The sequence below is a fragment of the Lepisosteus oculatus genome, chromosome 4, assembly GCF_040954835.1.
Source record: "Lepisosteus oculatus isolate fLepOcu1 chromosome 4, fLepOcu1.hap2, whole genome shotgun sequence".
Lineage (NCBI taxonomy): Eukaryota > Metazoa > Chordata > Actinopteri > Semionotiformes > Lepisosteidae > Lepisosteus > Lepisosteus oculatus.
Window position 1 is genome coordinate 61,503,344 of NC_090699.1, and position 18,709 is coordinate 61,522,052.

An 18,709-nucleotide genomic window follows, 5' to 3' on the forward strand; every position below is an offset into this window, starting at 1 on the left:
ACCAAATCAATTCATCTTTTTCTGAACATAGAGGACCCCGTGTTTTTTTTTTAAAAAGAGGCGTACGATATTTTGTTACAGTTTGATTCGTTATATATTGTTAATTGACATTAAAAGATCAAACGCAGCACCGAACGATAACTAAACCTGAGCTCGGCTCTCCCGTTTAGTGGAACATCGTGAGCCTTGCCTGCTCGAAGTTTCTATCATTATTATGAAGTATTTTTACGACATAATTATTTACTTTTATGCTACATTACGGAATTGAACATTAGAAAATTATAATTTTCATAATAATAATAATAATAATAATAATAATATCTCAGGGAATTATCCAGTAATTTTTGCCTATAAACCTAATTATTACAACAGCGGAACTCTATATTCTCTTCTCTAAACTGAGAGGGAAGGATTTTTCGTGAACACAATGTGGATCCTTAGTGGACATGTGTGACCAGTTTCATTGACAAAAATGAGTAAAATTTGCTGTACGGTATTTTTGAGAGGTATCTCTTTTAATTTTTAATTTGCGATCTTACTGGTTGGTTGGTTTAAAAATTATTTTCATTGTTAGCCTAACTGTCAAGTTTAGGAATCAAATGAATTTTAACACTTTAACACGATTGCTTGTTGGCAAGCATTTACAAATTACTGTAACGGGTTTTGCAGTGTAAAATAAACTTGTTCAATCAATTTATTTAGAATTGTTGAGTTAATTTTCATATACAGGAATGAAAGTTTGTCATTTAAATTTAAGGAATACAAAACCGTGTACATGAACTTTCTGAAGTTACGTTTTTATTTAGAACAGTTATATGAAGCTTATTTCAGTTGTTTCAGTGCTAGTTGTTAATGCAGCAAGCTGAAGTATGCCTTCTTTTTTACAGAATCGTCGAAGCAGACCATTCATTTTTAAAACGAGGCTAGTAAAATTCAACAATGGATCAAGGCAAAGTTATGAGGCGTTTGTATGTGGGTGGCTTAAACCATACTATTTCTCAGTCGGAGTTGAAGCAAAGGTTCGGAAAGTTTGGTGATGTGTTGGATGTGGATATTGTAACAAGGAAAGATGAAGAAGGTAAAAGCACCTTACACATTAGCTCTTTAAGGAATGGCTTCAGTATATATTTTTTTCTTCCACTGTTTACGTGTTTCTCGGGAAGTGCTGTCACATGGAATTCTTATGCTTAGGTGACCAACTGAGTAGCAAAACTTTCTTTTTGCTCTATATGTAAACTGGCTTTACATTTAGGTTGTCATTCACTTTGTGATAATTTCCAAATTAATATTGATACAATGAAAACTGCTCTTATGTTAAATGATAGACGCAGACATGTTCCGTTATCCTTTACTCGCCTTTAATAAACTAAAGAATTCCTTTTTAATGATTAAAAAAACGTCTTCAAGTAAATTAAACACATCTGATACATATTTGCTGGCATTAAAACAGTTTGCACACTCACAAATTCATCATTCCAGTCAAAAAAGGATCTGCACCTGTGGCTGTAAGGTTGCCGGTTCAAATCCCACAGCCGGCAGAGGAATCCTACTCTGTTTGGCCCCTGAGCAAGGCCCTTAACCCCAACTGTACCAGGTGTGGTGTAATGGCTGATCCTGCGCTCTGACCCCAAGCTTCTCTCCCTGTCTGTGTGTCTCATGGAGAGCAAGCTGGGGTATGCGAAAAGACAAATTCCTGATACAAGAAATTGTATATGGCCAATAAAGTGATCTTATCTTAAGGAATTTGAGAAACTAAAGAAAAATGGTTAGTTTAAGATTATAAATTTCCTTTCTAAACTTTATCTTATGCCTTTCATTTTTAAGGAACACCTGTAAAGACCTTTGGATATCTCAACATTACAATTTCAGAAAAAGAACTCAGCAAATGTAAGTATTTTCCCTAAACCTGTGGTAGGGTTATGCTGTAAATATTCAAAAGTTCAGAACTTCCAAAGCATAGATTGGTATTTACCATAGGCATGTGAAGACAAATTAATTGCACATATAAACAGCACGTTGCCAGTGAGAGATAATTAAAAAAAAATGAAAACAAAATCATTTGCTCAGGGAGCTCTGTCTAGATCATGCTGTGTTATGCTATATAAGCCGATGAATACAACAGATTGAGTACTACAGAGATCTGCCTTTACACATTAATATCCATGTGGATTCCAGTATACTCATTCCTAATATGCTAATAACTTGACAGCTGTGGTATTTATTAATTATTTTTCTTTTTTTTCCTGTAGGTATGTCCTTATTGAACAAAACAAAATGGAAAGGTGGAACTCTACAAATTGAATTGGCCAAAGAAAGCTTCTTACACAAGTAAGCCTTGTGAAAACTGTTTTAAGACACTTAAGAAAAAGGCAAATTAAGCCATATTTCACATTTGGGTTATTGTATTATTTTGCTTAGATTATACCCATTTTAAGGTGTTAATGGCTGATATGCAACAGTGATTAAATGGGATATTTTGTATTTTGGGGCATTTTTCTCCATTTTTGAAGCAGTTCTGGATTTAACTGTAATTATTCCTGGGATGTTGTCACAGATTGGCTCAAGAAAGGCAGCAGGCAGCCCAAAAGAAGCAAACTCCAAAGACTGAATGCAGACCTCCTTTTCTCGACTCTCTGAAGAAAGTTGGAGTGGACAATTTTCACATGAAAGCGGCTGTACCAGGGACAGAGGTTCCAGGCCACAAGGTATTTGCCTTTTAAAATACAAACTCTATTGACAACTACTGTTAATGGCAAAGGAAGAAAGGACTAGGGTGAAGTTAATCTTGAGTGTAAAGTTCAAGAGCGATATTATAAAAAGCGCTAAAAACGCCAGGTTGTCATCATAACACTGGTTGCCTAAGAAGAAATCCAGTCATTACCTATTGGCGAAGTGCCCACATCTCTGCTCTTCTATTACATCTTGTTACGTCACTAAGCCCTAACCTTCTCCAACAAGGATAGGTTGATATGGCAGCTCACCATTTACAGTGCCTTGCGAAAGTATTCGGCCCCCTTGAACTTTTCAACCTTTTGCCACATTTCAGGCTTCAAACATAAAGATATAAATTTTTTATTTTATGTGAAGAATCACCAACACGTGGGACACAATTGTGAAGTGGAACGAAATCTATTGGATTTTTGAAACTTTTTTAACTAATAAAAAAATGAAAAGTGGGGCGTGCAAAATTATTCGGCCCCCTTGCGTTAATACTTTGTAGAGCCACCTTTTGCTGCGATTACAGCTGCAAGTCGCTTGGGGTATGTCTCTATCAGTTTTGCACATCGAGAGACTGAAATTCTTGCCCATTCTTCCTTGCAAAACAGCTCGAGCTCAGTGAGGTTGGATGGAGAGCGTTTGTGAACAGCAGTTTTCCGCTCTTTCCACAGATTCTCGATTGGATTCAGGTCTGGACTTTGACTTGGCCATTCAAACACCTGGATACGTTTATTTGTGAACCATTCCTTTGTAGATTTTGCTGTATGTTTGGGATCATTGTCTTGTTGGAAGATAAATCTCCGTCCCAGTTTCAGGTCTTTTGCAGACTCCAACAGGTTTTCATCCAGAATGGTCCTGTATTTGGCTGCATCCATCTTCCCCTCAATTTTAACCATCTTCCCTGTCCCTGCTGAAGAAAAGCAGGCCCAAACCATGATGCTGCCACCACCATGTTTGACAGTGGGGATGGTGTGTTGAGGGTGATGAGCTGTGTTGCTTTTACGCCAAACATATCGTTTTGCATTGTGGCCAAAAAGTTCGATTTTGGTTTCATCTGACCAGAGCACCTTCTTCCACATGTTTGGGGTGTCTCCCAGGTGGCTTGTGGCAAACTTTAGACGAGACTTTTTATGGATATCTTTGAGAAATGGCTTTCTTCTTGCCACTCTTCCATAAAGGCCAGATTTGTGCAGTGTAAGACTGATTGTTGTCCTATGGACAGACTCTCCCACCTCAGCTGTAGTTCTCTGCAGTTCATCCAGAGTGATCATGGGCCTCTTGGCTGCATCTCTGATCAGTCTTCTCCTTGTCTGAGCTGAAAGTTTAGAGGGACGGCCAGGTCTTGGTAGATTTGCAGTGGTCTGATACTCCTTCCATTTCAAGATGATCGCTTGCACAGTGCTCCTTGGGATGTTTGAAGCTTGGGAAATCTTTTTGTATCCAAATCCGGCTTTAAACTTCTCCACAACAGTATTACGGACCTGCCTGGTGTGTTCCTTGGTCTTCATGATGCTCTCTGCGCTTTCAACAGAACCTTGAGACTATCACAGAGCAGGTGCATTTATACAGAGACTTGATTACACACAGGTGGATTCTATTTATCACCATCAGTCATTTAGGACAACATTGGATCATTCAGAGATCCTCGCTTAACTTCTGGAGTGAGTTTGCTGCACTGAAAGTAAAGGGGCCGAATAATTTTGCACGCCCCACTTTTCATTTTTTTATTAGTTAAAAAAGTTTCAAAAATCCAATAGATTTCGTTCCACTTCACAATTGTGTCCCACTTGTTGGTGATTCTTCACATAAAATAAAAAATTTATATCTTTATGTTTGAAGCCTGAAATGTGGCAAAAGGTTGAAAAGTTCAAGGGGGCCGAATACTTTCGCAAGGCACTGTATTTGCCAAACCAGCACACCTTTAAGTCCAGAAATAGATCCACCCTCTAGTGAAGTGACTGACATTCTTTTCCGGGAACAAGGCACATGGTAATAGCCCAGCATTCCCATTCAGGGAAAATAGGATCCACATGAGCTGCGCTGTATCCACAGCATCTTGCCCGCATGACCAGGAAAGGGTGGAGGTTGTACTGTTCGTAAAATACTTCGGCAGTGGCCATGATCCATCTACCCAGTTAGTGATTAATGAGTCCTGTGCCTACGGTATGTTCTATCCCTTGAAGTACACACACCTCGAAGGGCTGTTTGTGTGGCCTGACTGTGCACAGTAGATGGAGACACTACTGGATCTCAGACTTTAGAGACAGAAGGGAGAGATGAGACTCCAGATTCAATCCAGAAATCTCTCCACTCCCTCTGTCCAGAAAAGCTCGAGGAGCTGCCGAACTCAACCCGTCAATCATAATCCAGCCCAAGGCACCAGAGGCTGAGTGGGTGCCAGGGTGCAAGCGTCTTCCATACTTTGCTGCAAAGTGAAAGGCATGGAGGCAGCTAAAGTTACCTGCCCTCCAGACAGCGACCCCCTAGCTCCTGAGGAAGTCCTCTCGTTGAAACCACTAAGCCAACGTTACGGGAGATTGAGGAGTCTCGCTCACAGTAGAAGAAGTTGGAGGTACATTTAACATGAAGCGAGGGTAGCTTGTAAAAGTCTCGCCAACGTCCAAAACGAGCTTCCGAAATATTTCTGGTGTTCTGAAACATATCAGGTCGAAGGAACACAGTATATAACCTGTTGAACCGATGAGTTAGTTGTAGTTTCCTTCCTGCTTAGTGAAGAAAAGGGGGCAAAGACTGAGAAGGAGGAAGAGAGACCTGACATCCCAAAGAAGGGGTGAAAAATGTGTCTTGACAAGGTTGTTTATCTCTGAAGAAGGCTTGTGAAGTCTAAAGTCATGCAATATGGGCAGTAATGAGGCAGAAAATTAGTAATACTGAATATTGCTTACACTCATATAGCGCTTTTCAAGGACACTCCACTAAAAGCGCTTTACAGGTAATGGGAACCCCCCTCCACCACTGCTAATGTGCAGCCCCACATGGATGATGCAACAGCAGCCATAGTGCACTAGTACACTCACCACACATCAGCTTTCAGAGGGAAGGAGAGCAGAGTGATGAAGGCAATTCATAGATGGTGCCTTTTTACAGTATGGTGTCCCCGTCACTCTACTGGGGCATTAGGACCCACACAGACCGCAGGGTGAGCATCCCCTACTGGCTCCACTAATACCTCTTCCAGCAGCAACCTTAGTTTTTCCTAGGAGGTCTCCCATCCAGGTACTGACCAGACTCACACCTGCTGAGCTTCAGTGATACAGCGGCCGCTGATGTTTTTCTGTGTCAACCCAGCCTTGTAGGAGAGGAGTATGGCTGTGTGGTATGGCAGGGTCAAACTGGATGTCCTTGATACACATACTCAGAGGAGGAGTGGTGATGAGTGCACCTCACAAAGAAGTAATGACTGCTATTCATCTGAAAAGGAGCTGCTGTTTTACTGTTTTAGTGTTCTACTGTTTTAAGTCCACATGTAAGAATAGCCACTAGGGGATGCTGTTGCTGGGTTTGTCCTGTTCTAATAAATTAAACATTTTGTAAGTTATTAAATTGTTTTTTTAATTCATTTTTATGGGAGTTGTTAAACATCTCTATAAAAATAAAATGGTGTTTTAATATTGGGTGCATCAGAAAAACATTACAAAAAATAATTGAGTATGTTGTTGCCCAATTTACTTAACAAGTCAAATATGACGGTAAAACAGTCATATAAAATTATTTGAATTTCCATTTTCACCTTTTTTAGTATCATATTTGTGATGTTAATGATCATGCATTCATATTTAGCTCTTTTGAGCTGTACCAATGTACCAAATTTTTTTATTGCACTCAACTGCACAAACAGTATGTGGCTGTTGTTGAGTGAACATATAACATATAGGCATAGTAAAGGACATTTAGCAAATTTCTGTACAAAAAAATACTAAATACTTCCATCTTTGTTTTTTTTTCTTAGGACTGGGTTGTGAGCAAATTTGGCCGAGTCCTTCCTGTCCTTAATATGAAGAATCAAGGCAAAAACAAAATATCCTTTGTCTGTACTGTGTTCAGGTCCGAAACTAAAATGGAGGAAACAAAAACATGGGCGTGCTTTCAGTTGGATCAGGAGTTCACATAATGTGAAGAAATGTTTGCAAACAGAATTTAAAGACTAGTGCAATTTGTATTTGATTGATCCAACTGGAAAGGCAAATCTTAAGCAGCCAAAACACTGAAATTTAAAAATGTGCCAAATCTTTGGTTTTAAAATAAAATTTTGTTCTCGAATTTCAACTAGTTGTTTTATTAAAAAGTGGATACTTTAAAATGTAAAAAAACATCTGAAAGAATATGAACATTTTCATCTCATTTTTAAGTTCCGTACTTATATACATACATTACATTTTATCAAATTTAGATGATGAAAATCTGCTCTCTGTTAAAAAATGCTTCATTTTATTGTACCTTAATTCAGTTCCACATAGTTAAATATGACCCTTCAAAGAACTGCCACAACATCAAGAAATTAGAGCAGGCAATTGATTTTGATAACTTCACCCCAGTCTCAAAACTGACTTGGGAATTGACAGGAGGAGATGATGACATCAGTAAGAAAAGGAGGGGGGAGTTTCCTCTTCCAAAGTCCCGTCCAAAGAAAATGATGAAGCCTGCTTCATTCAGTTCTGGCAAAGAGGTTGCTGACTCTGATTTGGAGGTTATCCGTAACTATCAAGATCACAGGCTCTCAGGGAATGTAAATAACAAACAGGTGAAATCTCCTAAAGTAAACCAAGAGGCCAAACCTCCCTTAAAACCATGCTCGAAAGAAGAAAACTTCGTTGGTAAAAAGCATTCTGCAGCTTTGAAGGCCCAAAACAAATCCATGAACTTGTTTGACAGTGATTTGGATTCAGAGGATGAAATAAGGAAGTTGGTTGTGCAAGAGGATATTCGAAACGCAAGTCTGGTTGAAGAAGATGTGGATAACTTAGAGGTAGTTGAAGGTGACTTTGTTTTAAAACCTAACTTTCGTCAGTTACAGCATCCGGTGAAGGATGGAAACAAAGCAAAGGCTGTAAACACTTCTGGGCGATGTGACAGCGAAAATGAGTATGATTCAGCAGACACTGATGAAATTCTTACCTCCTGCAAAACTGCTGCAAACAGCCAAAAACATTTGGAGACATCCAGTATCAAAACTGGGGTTCCAGATAGCTTATCGGTAACTGCCCAGAAACATCCCCCATCCTCAAAAATCCCATCATCAAAAAGAACTAAAACAACCCAGTCTGACAATACAGTAACGTTTGATTTTCCTCCCAGTTCAAATGAATCTATTTCCAGTGACGAAGGATCAGACCAGAGCTGTGATTCTGAATACGAGTCCATGATGGCTAACTGTTGCCGATTGGAGCTGTCTTTGGCAGACCTGGAGAAGATTGCAAATGAGTCTTCAAGAGATGTGGAAGAAGAAATCAAGGATTGTCAGGAATCGGATGTTGAAGCGAAGGCTACAGGTGGATCAGATCTTCATATTAATTCTAAGAAAAAGACTCCAATAAAATCGCCAGCAAGGAGGGGCATCACCCCTGAAGATATTTTAGCATCTCTTTTGAATGAAAGCAGCAGTGAAGATGAATATGATGATGATAAGAAGAAGAAGATGAAAAAGCAGAAATCTCCATTGAATCTGCCTGCTTTTAAAGGTACAAAGACTCTAGAAGAAGCAGGCATGGAATCTGGTGTCTGTCAAAAAAGAAAACAAGAAGAAGGCCATTTGGGAGCTGAGTCTTTAAAAAAGAAGAAAATTACCGAAACCCAGGAGGATAAATGGAAGGCTGCTACTTTAGAGGTGAAGACGACCAATTCCAAACCCCCGCCATTTAAGGGAGTCCAACATTTTCTACCCAAGAGTGAAAAAACAGACTCCACTGCTCTTGCTCAAAACATGGAAGAACGTGAAACTGAGGAATCGGACTTCGATTCCAGTGACTTCGATGGGGAAGACACCATAACAAAACCAAAAGCTTCTGCAAAGAAATTAAAGGGGGCCGAGTCCCCAGTTAGCAGCAAGGCTCAGCCAACTCCTTCTCGAGCCTGGGAGGGCAGTAGCAGCTCCTCAAGCTCCAGCACTAGTGCTCCTGGGGAAGAGAGCAGCGCAGAAGAAAACGACATGGGCAAGGCAAAAGCAAGACATTCACAAAATACGACTACAGAGCCGACACGGCGGTCATGCGAGAATTTAGCTTCATTAACCAATCCAATCCGAAGTACTGAGAAGGCAGACGCTGTGGTGTCTATAAAGGTAGACTCTAAAGCTTCTTGGTTCTCCAGTTCAGAGAATGCTCTGAAACAACAGCAGGACAACGAGAAGCGTCTGGCAGCTCTGCAGCAAAGGCAGAAAGAGGCAGAGCAACAGAAGAGGCTCATTCAAGGAGCTTTGTCTAAACTGGTAGGTACTTTTAATTTCTTGCAAGAATGCATTGGGTGGTATTTGAATTTAAGGTTTTTAGCAATAGTCTATGATGTTGTAGTGTGGTTAACAATAAAATGTAGGGCAGTATCGCTCCGTTTTGCATTTCAGCAATTTGTGCTGGTATTTTTAAGCCACTGGTAAATTGAGCTCACTGGCACAGGTTTTGATGCAAAACCTTTGCCTCAAAGCTGATTCTTGAAGCTTTTGAACATCCAGAAGTCAATGGGAGTCAGGTCAGGACAATATTGTAGGTGATCCAAACACAGGGTTTCTGTGTGTTCTTCTATGAAAAACAGTGATTTGACCTCTTCTGGAGTGGAGTTCACTTTTCCATAGCAATCTAAAAATTACAAAGTTCAGCAGCTTCCACAGACGAATTTCAACCAGTAACTGAAGGATTGGGGACAAACTAAGCCTGTACCCGGCCAGCAGTACTTGAATTAGCAGCTAGAGGTCCCCAGTACTAACTTTTGGGACACACCTCATACAAGCAGAACCTCAAAAGTTTTAACTTTTCCTATACTTTCTTCTTTTCAAAGGACACTTCTGAAACTAGCAAGGGCAAGCACATTGTGTTCGAGTCAGAGGAAGAGAGTGATGAGGAAGCCAAAGAGACCACGTTGAGAAAGAGCCTTTTTGCGGAAAGAGAGGATTCACATGGAGGGAATTCCAGCGAAGAAGAAGATCCGGGGATTAAGACGAATTCTGACCCCACTGCAAAAGTCAAAGTACAGTACATAATTTGTGTAGGCTTCTATTACCTCTTACGGCTCCAAAAATTGCCAGCTCCTAATAACGAGAACATTCAGTATGTTCCCTACCTGATGGTGGGGCTTCAAACAGTAGAAGCAAAAACTGTGATAAAGTTTTAATCAGGACTAAAATCAGGGTGAAGAAGCGCTAATAGCACACACAAAGTTATCCCCTTTGTGTTTAGAACAAACACTTTATTTGACTGTTTTAAGGTAACACATTTTTTATTTACAGGAATTTAAAAAACAAGTAGCAGGCAAGCTGTTTGAGAACAGTGAGGATGAGGCCAGCAGCGAAGATGACAATGATGACCGATTTCAGATCAAGCCTCAGTTTGAAGGCAAAGCCGGACAAAAGGTATTGCACAGTTCCCAGCCTTGGTGGCGTTACATATTCATGTTGAACATAAGCACTTAGTTGACGATTTTGGAAGAATGTGAGCAGAGTAGTATGTATTCAAGATAACCTTACTATATGTGTGTCAGTGGTTCTTCAGGTTTTCCACACATGTAGTGTTGGAAAAATGCCGATTGTCTCATGTGGAAATACAGTACAATATAGATCTTGAAGCTATTCAGTGTTTTCATCCTTTTTTGCTTTTGGTAAGCTGACATTCTGACTGTTTTATCCTGCAGCTCATGGCATTGCAGTCAAGATTCGGCACAGACGAGAGATTCCGTATGGACACGAGATTTCTTGAAAGCGATGAACAATCGGATGATTCAGGTCAGGAATTAATATTATTGCCGCAAAATATTTCTTAAGTTTGTGTTTAGTAGGATTTATTGGTGGTAGTTACAGACTAAAATGTACCGGGTTTTATTCCACAGGTATGTAATAACCTTTGTATTAGTGTGTTTGTATGTATTGCAAGTTATGTTTTCTAATTAAAATTCTTCTGCATTTCTAATACACTTAAGTATGTGTTTCTGTGTGTATCTTCTTCTCAGAAGAGGCAAAGAGTGGTGAGGAAGATGAGCTTGAGGAGGAAAAGAGAAAGAATATGGAAATCCTGCAGAATCTTCTGAACATCAACATCCACACTCCTGAAACCGTCAAAGAAACTGCAAAAAAGAAAACCTTCAGGCAAGTATTTAAATCAACAAAAATTCTGAAACTGAGCATCTTAGATTCTCATACACAAATCAAAAGTAAATTTTGGTGTTAACTTGTCCGTATTTCTACGCAGTTACATATGAAGCGATGTATAATTTCTTTATATTTAATATGACATGCTTTTTTACGTCACTGTTTATGAGTTTTAAAAATAAATGACTTCCCCTTTTTCTTGGGACTTAAGAATATGGCAGCTTATGGTAAAATATGTTTAAGTAACCTTAAACATCAAGTTTAAGGAAATTCCGGGACTGACAGATCTTTAGAAATTGCGTTTTGTGTTCCAGACTATTTATTCAGACCTCATTTTGTCGTGAAACGAAGGTAGCGCTGATTGTTGCTCTCGGCACAGGCCTGCTCACAATTGCTTTAGCTACTGGCAGAGGTGTGTCGTACGTTTTGTTCTTAGTCTGCATCGCTTTTTGATGACCATTTTTCCCTTCTGCGTCCAGAGATGTTAACGCGCTGCACTACGATCCCACGAAAGAGGAGCACGCTGCTTTGGAAACAAAGGCGGAGAATCCCCAGAAAGAAAGGTACAGACAGGGGTTTCGGAATAGAGCTTTCAGTCAGTTACAGTCATTGGCTTTGCCTGATGACAGCACCTGTAGACTGGGAGTCGGAAGTACAGTATAATATGAAATGTAGGGGTGCTCTGAACTTGCACTTTTGCTTATTAGAAGTTTAATCATTGTTTCACGTTGTCTTCCTGACTTGCTGCAGCAAGGCCGCGAGGCGGAAGAAACGGGAAGAGGCGGAGAAGCTCCCCGAAGTATCCAAGGAGATTTATTACAAAGTGGCCGTGGATTTGAAGGAAGTGTTCGGCCCCCAGAAAGAAAAAGGAGAAGAAAAGCGAGACGTTGCGTGGGATAAAAAGGAGGATGAAACTACCGCTGTGGACAACTCGTCAGGCCACATCTTTAATTTCTCATCCAGCAGTGGTGCAGGGAAGGAAGAGTCTACAGGGTTCACATTTTCATTTTTTGGAGATGACGCAGCGAATGAACCCAGCGTGAAGGAAGGTAAGATGCATAGTGCACAGTTAACTCGTGAAACAGCTTGTCATCATCTGTAAATCTGAGTAAGATTTGGGATTTGCGCTCTTTCTTGGTGAATAATATGGCTGTTGTTGTAGCATTGCAGTTTCAGTTATGGGGTCTTCTGGTCTTTATGCTGACAGAGGTTTTAATTAATTTGGAAACAAGTACAGTTTAGTTCAGTGCTGAAAAGTAAATTTTTTGGCTATGGAGTCGTCTTCCACCCAGTCCCATTTTGCTTTTTACTTTTCCCCTTGGAAATAACATTTACTTGTTTGCACCTTACACAGTGTTGTCATTAGAGCCTACAGCCTTTAATTGAAGATGAAAGAGCCAAGAATTGAGATTCAACAGATCAAAGGATAGAGACCTTAGCATTCCTGTTCCCAAACCTTACATTTTCATAGCAACAGGATTAAGATGTGTTGAGATAAAAATTCTGAAATAAGATAATTTAATTTTGATATTGCCTGAAGTGGTACCACTTCACAGTTGAAATTAATACATTTTGTTCGCCCCTTGACATGAGAAGGATTAGCAGAGATTGCTTGTAGGCTACTTTTTTCCATTGCAGTAAACAGTGAAAGTAAAAATGAGTAGCAAATGCGCTGAGGCACTAAAGTGAATCAAACTATAGGTCTTTTAAGGTCATCTCCAATCTTTTACAGGCGATTATAAAATTGAGCTGTTGAAGCCTGCAAAGGTCCCCTGGCAAGAGGACCCACGATTCCAGGAGAGCAGCTCTGAGGAAGAAGACGAAGGAGAAACAGGAGAGAAGCCCGTTCCTGATGTCACAAAAGAGTATGACTTCATTCCTCGTCCTTTTTCTCTAAATTTTATTCACTTAACCTCCGCTTCTTTGCTGAATGGAAAAATAACTTGAAGGCGAAATGTATTTGTTGCTTTTCAGGGAGCCCTTTCCAGCAAAGAAGACCAATCTTTTCTTTTTCTTCAAAGATGATGAGAGATTGAAAGGTATGTGCAGCTATGTAGTTTCCTCTGCCGTATCCGTGAAACCATTAGACTCAATCTCTATTTAGTAACAGTTGGTCAAACAGCGGTCATCTGTTTAAACAATCCTGTATCTGTACATGAACAGTTTTTTTTACTTTTTTTCCCTGTTTAGAGGGTCCTAAAATGTTCTGCAGGTCTGTAAAGCTCGAGCAGGGAAGGGAGCAGTGGGAAGCAGACCGTGGCGCATTAATTGAGGTAAACGATCTCAACTCGCAGGCTTCCTCAGTCCTGTACCTAGGAGCTGACAAATGAAACTGAACTCGAAAGCTCAAATTCTCTGATTCTCTTCAAGCATTAACTCAACCTAAAACAAAAGTCAAAAAGACATTAGTCCCAGCTTGAAATTCTCAGCAGGAAGTTACTTGGTTGAAGAATTTCTGTTAAAAAACCTGCAATCAGGATAGTCTTTTCTTTGTGTTGAAGAGAAAATGGCACTGCATGTACCATCAACCCGAAGGTTTGCAGAAGGTACATCTGAACCTGCTCTCTCATCTCTGAACTGTTACCTGTAGAATAATTATTATATACCGTATTCATCACAATATTGAAATGCAGGATTATTTTACTAAAAAGGATGTGGATCATAGTCAGCACAGTATTTTTCACTTACTAGTCCTCTAAGGTTTTATTTTATTCTTGTATCATATGATCTGTTTTTCCTGGGAATTTCTTTTTTCTTAGATTGGGGGTGATGTGATTTATGGCATCTAAAAGTAATTAAAAGGCTGCAGAAAACTGCACCGGAAGCCATTTAAAAATTAAATTGAATCAGTATCTGCAGCTATTTGTCTTTATTATCATCTTTCCCCTCATGCACAAATGTATCAGAAGTGTAGTTCTGTCTTTTGTGTATCCATATAGAGTTTGGTAGAATTTTTTAATGGGGATTTTCAAAAGACTGTAAATAACTTGGATTTCGTACTCTTTATTCAGGTGACGTGATCACATAAAGGAAAAGGGCAAGTTCGTCATGCCATGCGTTCTTCAGTTGTTAGACATTGTTAATAGACCCGATTAGATCATGCTGTGTTAATATTGTTTGTGCATTTTTGTTTTTAAAGGAGTATAAGAAGAGACACAAAGATGCGAAGCGGATAGTCAAAGTCCAACAGGCAGCCCGAAGAAATCAAGGGGTCTTGTCTACTAAGTAACCCTCTCCTTGTTAGGCTTTGAATTTACTGAGTTACCAAGCTGTTTCTTGTGAAGTTCGTTGAAATAACAATTTACAGTTCTCAGGACTGTTAAAGTCAGATGGTGAAGTTTTTTTTTTTTACAAACTGATTCCATGTATTTTGCATATTCCCCTCTGAATTGGTTAAAAATATTGTAAATAAATGTTCTTTGAAAGTTTACTTTTGATTTTCAATTTGTGCTTTTGTTTCCACCAGGCTTGTAATATAACTAAACAATTTAATCATGAAGGTTGAACCCAGAGCCTTATATCTGTACAAAAATCTGTAATATTCGGTGTTCTGCCCTTATATTTTGAAAATTTAAACTAAATAAACTATTTTAAAAATAGTTTAGATTTTTTGCCGCTAGAGTGCGCTGTTTTCAAAGTATACCGTACGGCTCTGTTTTGTCGATCTTCAAAAACATTTTGCCTTAAAAGGGGGAGAGTGGGAGTACCTGATTTCTAAGACCACATTCTAATTGTTGACTTCTTTTGATACGGTTTATCACAATCAACAGTGCATTGAAGGGAACTGGGTTTATCTTCACAGAGATGTTGACAAAAGTAGCCTTTCTGAAATGTTTCCTATTGTTGCTGTCCTAAGCCTTCTAGAATTTTAAATAATGTATTTTCTTTACCCGTTTGTGTGAAATGCCGTGGTGCTTTTGTTTTGGCACATACGTTTTATGACGTGGCCAGACATCACACTTGACATTTTCTGACTTGAACAATTCTGCATGATAAAATCTTTACTGAAAAAATGATCTAAAGGAAAAGACCTGTAAAACATGTTTTGCTTAATGTATAATGCTACCTCTTAATTGCACATGTAGTCTCTATACATGTGTATGCACAGTGTATTGTGTGGCATGTGTATAGGAATGTGGAAATACAGGTCTGTATCTTTAATGCAGTAATTGTGGACTAGTTAATTAGTTGAATGTAGTGTACACAGTGTCGCTTGGTTAATAAGTCTCTTTATGCATGTAAAAATGCTTGTGCATATTTGTAGGACAACATTTTTAGATATTTTTTAACTATAATGTTTCATTTAAACTGTTCAATCCAGATGCATTATTCATTCTAGTGATAACTTGATTCAGCGAATGGAACCTGTTCAGAATTTGAAATTCCATGCACTGCCTTCCTTTAAACAAATGTAACATCATCCTTATGTGTTTGTAAATCTTTCCTAATCTAAATAGATACTTGAAGATACTTGAAATACAGCAGATGATGGGGCCTTTAGCAGGGACCAGTGAACTTTACTGGAGCCCTTGAATAATGTGTGAATTTAAACAAGCTTTCTGCTTCGAGATTACATGCAGTTTGTTTAGCTGATGAGTCCTTTGTGATTACATGCTCTGTGTTATCTGTATCAGTGCTGACAACAACAGTCTAACAACAGATAGGTACTAATCCAGAAGGGGCTGAAGGACATATTTAACATTAACCTGAAAATGTTAACAAATGTTCTGAGATGTACATACTGTAAACCAGAGGATAGACTATATACTAACCAGCAGTGGCAACAACTCTGTTTGATCTTTAAATCAAGTAACATTCTGTATATACGAACAGCTGTGTATGATACCTCTTAGATGTACCATTCCTCGACTTAATATTTACATTTCTCGCCTCAGTATAAATACCTGTGCATTGCTTGACTGAAATATTTTTCTTCAAATGGGCTTTCTGTGTTGCTCTAAAATGTTGCACTTAACTTTCCCTAGGGCTGTGTGATAGTTTTCTTTTAAAAAAATCAGTGCTGTATATGCATGTTGTTTTCTTTTTTTAGTGGAGAACCATAGAGCACATGAGATGTGTGACAAATTCGGCCCCAAACATCGACAGCACAATGTGAAAACAAAGGTAGAGAGAGCGTAAAGATTCATTTCAACACAATCTGTCCTGGATGTCTTCCTTTCATGGCGGTTGTTCTGAATAGCTGGACGCTGTGGTTTCCTATTTCATCCTCACTGACATCATTGCCATCTGACAGAGTGTCTAATGTCAGCAGCAGGGCAGAGACAGCTGCGCTCCGCAGAGGAGCAGTGTAATGCACATGCATGGTTGTCTGCCATCTTGCAGTGAGGTTGTACAGCAAATCAATGTCAACACACAAGTCCAGGGTATTACAATACCCACAATAATACTTCAGTCATAAAAAAAAATACATTGACAGGTAAAGATCATTTGCAGTTTAATTGCTATTTACAATAAGGGGATTGTATTCCAAATTATTTTAAGGAGTGAAATTGGATTAAAGGTATTTTTACGTTTTTAGAACAGTTTAATAAAGCACCTTCCATGTCAAAACAAAGCTCTTTACAGTAAAATGTATACATTAAAACACATTCACCTTGGAATCTAAAAAAAAAACAAACTAAAAAGACATACACTAAACAGAACATAACAATAGTTCTAAAAAGGATAGGGCCATTTGGATCATACAGCATTTTTAGTTAAAGCCAAACTAAGCAAGCGTAAATGAGATTTAAAAGTATATTTCTACTGACAGGACAGAAGAACATTCCACAGTCCAATCTCCCAGTGGTCCTCACTTCGTGTTGGGGACAGGCAAAAGAGAAGAATCTACAGAACACAGTTAGTGAGAAAGTGTATAAGGAGAAAGCGATTTGCTCATCTAATCATGAGCTAATCAAGGTCTTGAAAGAAAGTATCGATATTGCACATACAGTGCTTGGGATTCCACAGGAGACCAATGCAAGCAACGTTAAACAGGAATAATATGCTCAAAAGGATTTACTTAGAACATGGACAGCTCAGTGTGGAACATAAAGCAACTGGTAAAGAACATGCACCAGCAAGTAAGACAGCAGTAAAGCCAAATTTTCTTTTAAATAACATACGTGAGCACTTTGTTATTTTAGGTGCTTAAAGTAGTTTCGGTTTCTGTCTTTTAATACTTTAAAATTAGTACCGCATTTCTGTGATGTAAAAACATTTAGGTATTGAGGGGACAGAAGAGGAATCCAAAACACAAAGGTGTGAATGTGATATATATGTAGGCCTATATATTTTCAACAAGTCTTCCTTCCTGCGTCTGCGTTCTGGCTTACCCTGTGAAATGTAAAGTTTAAAGCTACTGTGTGCTGAGTTATTGACCTGAACCATGTACTTGCATAACTGGATTTCAATTTGTGCACTGCAATGGACTGGGGACATCCTTCATGACAGGCTCCAAAACAAAGCCATCAGAAATTAGCATACTAAATTAAATAACAGACAACATTAGCATGTTCATCATATGGGTAACAACAAACAAATCACAAGAAATACTAAAAATAATTAACACATCATTCAAAGTATTCCAGATGATTGTGTTTCATATATTAATATGGATTTGGCAAAGATTGACTATTAATTTATTATAGAGGCAACTTTAACAACCCATCATGTCTCAAAGTGCCTCTTAATCAGTTTTTTTTAGTTAGAACCAGTTTTGCCAATCTTCCAGTTTTAAAGCATTATCTTGCAAGCCAAAGTAACTTTTCGAAAGCAAAAAAGACAACTCGATCAGACTCGATCACTCAATTTGAGATGAGTGATTGGAGATTGTTTTAGTTCGTTGTTTTACATTTTTCATTATCGTCATTACCCCCCACACACAGTTTACAGAATTCAGAATGAAAATAAAACACATTAGAACACATTCAAAAAGTAACAGTAAGATGGAGAGGAAAATAAACAGAATGCAAAAAAATAAAGGTCAGATTCCTATGTGGGTTTAAGTCAGTAGTCTAATAAAAGAAGGAATCAGTGATCTGCACAGGCCTGAGAGAATCACATGTGGCTGTTGAATTCAGCTTGCAGTTAGTCCGTTTTCTACTTGGTTACCTGTTACTAAGGACAGGGCCTTAGTATACCATGTGATTCAAATGACTTCTGTTAGAAACAGGATACAGCAGAGAAGCCCTGGATTGTAACCAGAACAATTTCCCATCCCCCTTCCCACAGAACCACACATTAAGCTGTCTTATGCCTTCTTGCAGAGGACATAGCACCTCTAGCATACTTTTATCTGTCTGATTAGCTCTCACAAGGGGAATTGCTTTCTGCCTGCCTCTCATAAACCGATGAAAACAGTATCTCCAGGGAGAAAAGGCCTGTGTGTTTACTGTCTAGACACAAAAGACGGTTGCTACTGTAGCTCTAGTTCAGTAGCACTTGACTTGTATCCATATTGCAAAATGCAACAAGTATATATGTAATCTAATAATTAATCTAATCATGTAGGAATATTATAGAATTTGGTATCTGCAGTTGGGAAAGAAATATTTGGCCTTGAAGTGATCCACGATGAATGTGTTTCACTTCTGCTTTGCTGTTGATGTTTTGAGATCAGAAATGTAATTGCATTTCCTGGGTTGCTTCTAGAATGTTTGTTGATATGTCTTTGTCTTT

The 18,709-nt window shown here is 38.8% G+C and overlaps 1 protein-coding gene across 1 annotated transcript; it reads left to right on the top strand.

The window, feature by feature from the left end:
- Positions 1-372: 372 nt before the first annotated feature.
- Positions 373-14,459, top strand: nol8 (nucleolar protein 8). The gene is made up of 17 exons (XM_015348013.2): positions 373-506; positions 888-1,078; positions 1,825-1,887; positions 2,250-2,328; positions 2,555-2,705; positions 6,689-6,757; positions 7,193-9,163; positions 9,727-9,915; positions 10,175-10,297; positions 10,576-10,666; positions 10,891-11,026; positions 11,509-11,592; positions 11,780-12,078; positions 12,762-12,894; positions 13,004-13,068; positions 13,220-13,302; positions 14,169-14,459. Exons 2-17 carry the CDS (start codon positions 940-942, stop codon positions 14,256-14,258), a joined length of 3,765 nt encoding a protein of 1,254 aa, XP_015203499.2. The 5' UTR covers positions 373-506; positions 888-939; the 3' UTR covers positions 14,259-14,459.
- The last annotated feature ends 4,250 nt before the right edge of the window (positions 14,460-18,709 follow it).

What these genes read in the sequence shown, in the direction of transcription:
- nol8 (XM_015348013.2), top strand. Translation starts at nt 940, where the DNA reads ATGGATCAAGGCAAAGTTATGAGGCGTTTGTATGTGGGTGGCTTAAAC. An exon ending in AAGGCAAAGCCGGACAAAAG is followed by an intron (nt 10,298 to 10,575) that starts GTATTGCACAGT and finishes TTTATCCTGCAG; the next exon opens with CTCATGGCATTGCAGTCAAG. An exon ending in GCAAAAAAGAAAACCTTCAG is followed by an intron (nt 11,027 to 11,508) that starts GCAAGTATTTAA and finishes TTCTGCGTCCAG; the next exon opens with AGATGTTAACGCGCTGCACT.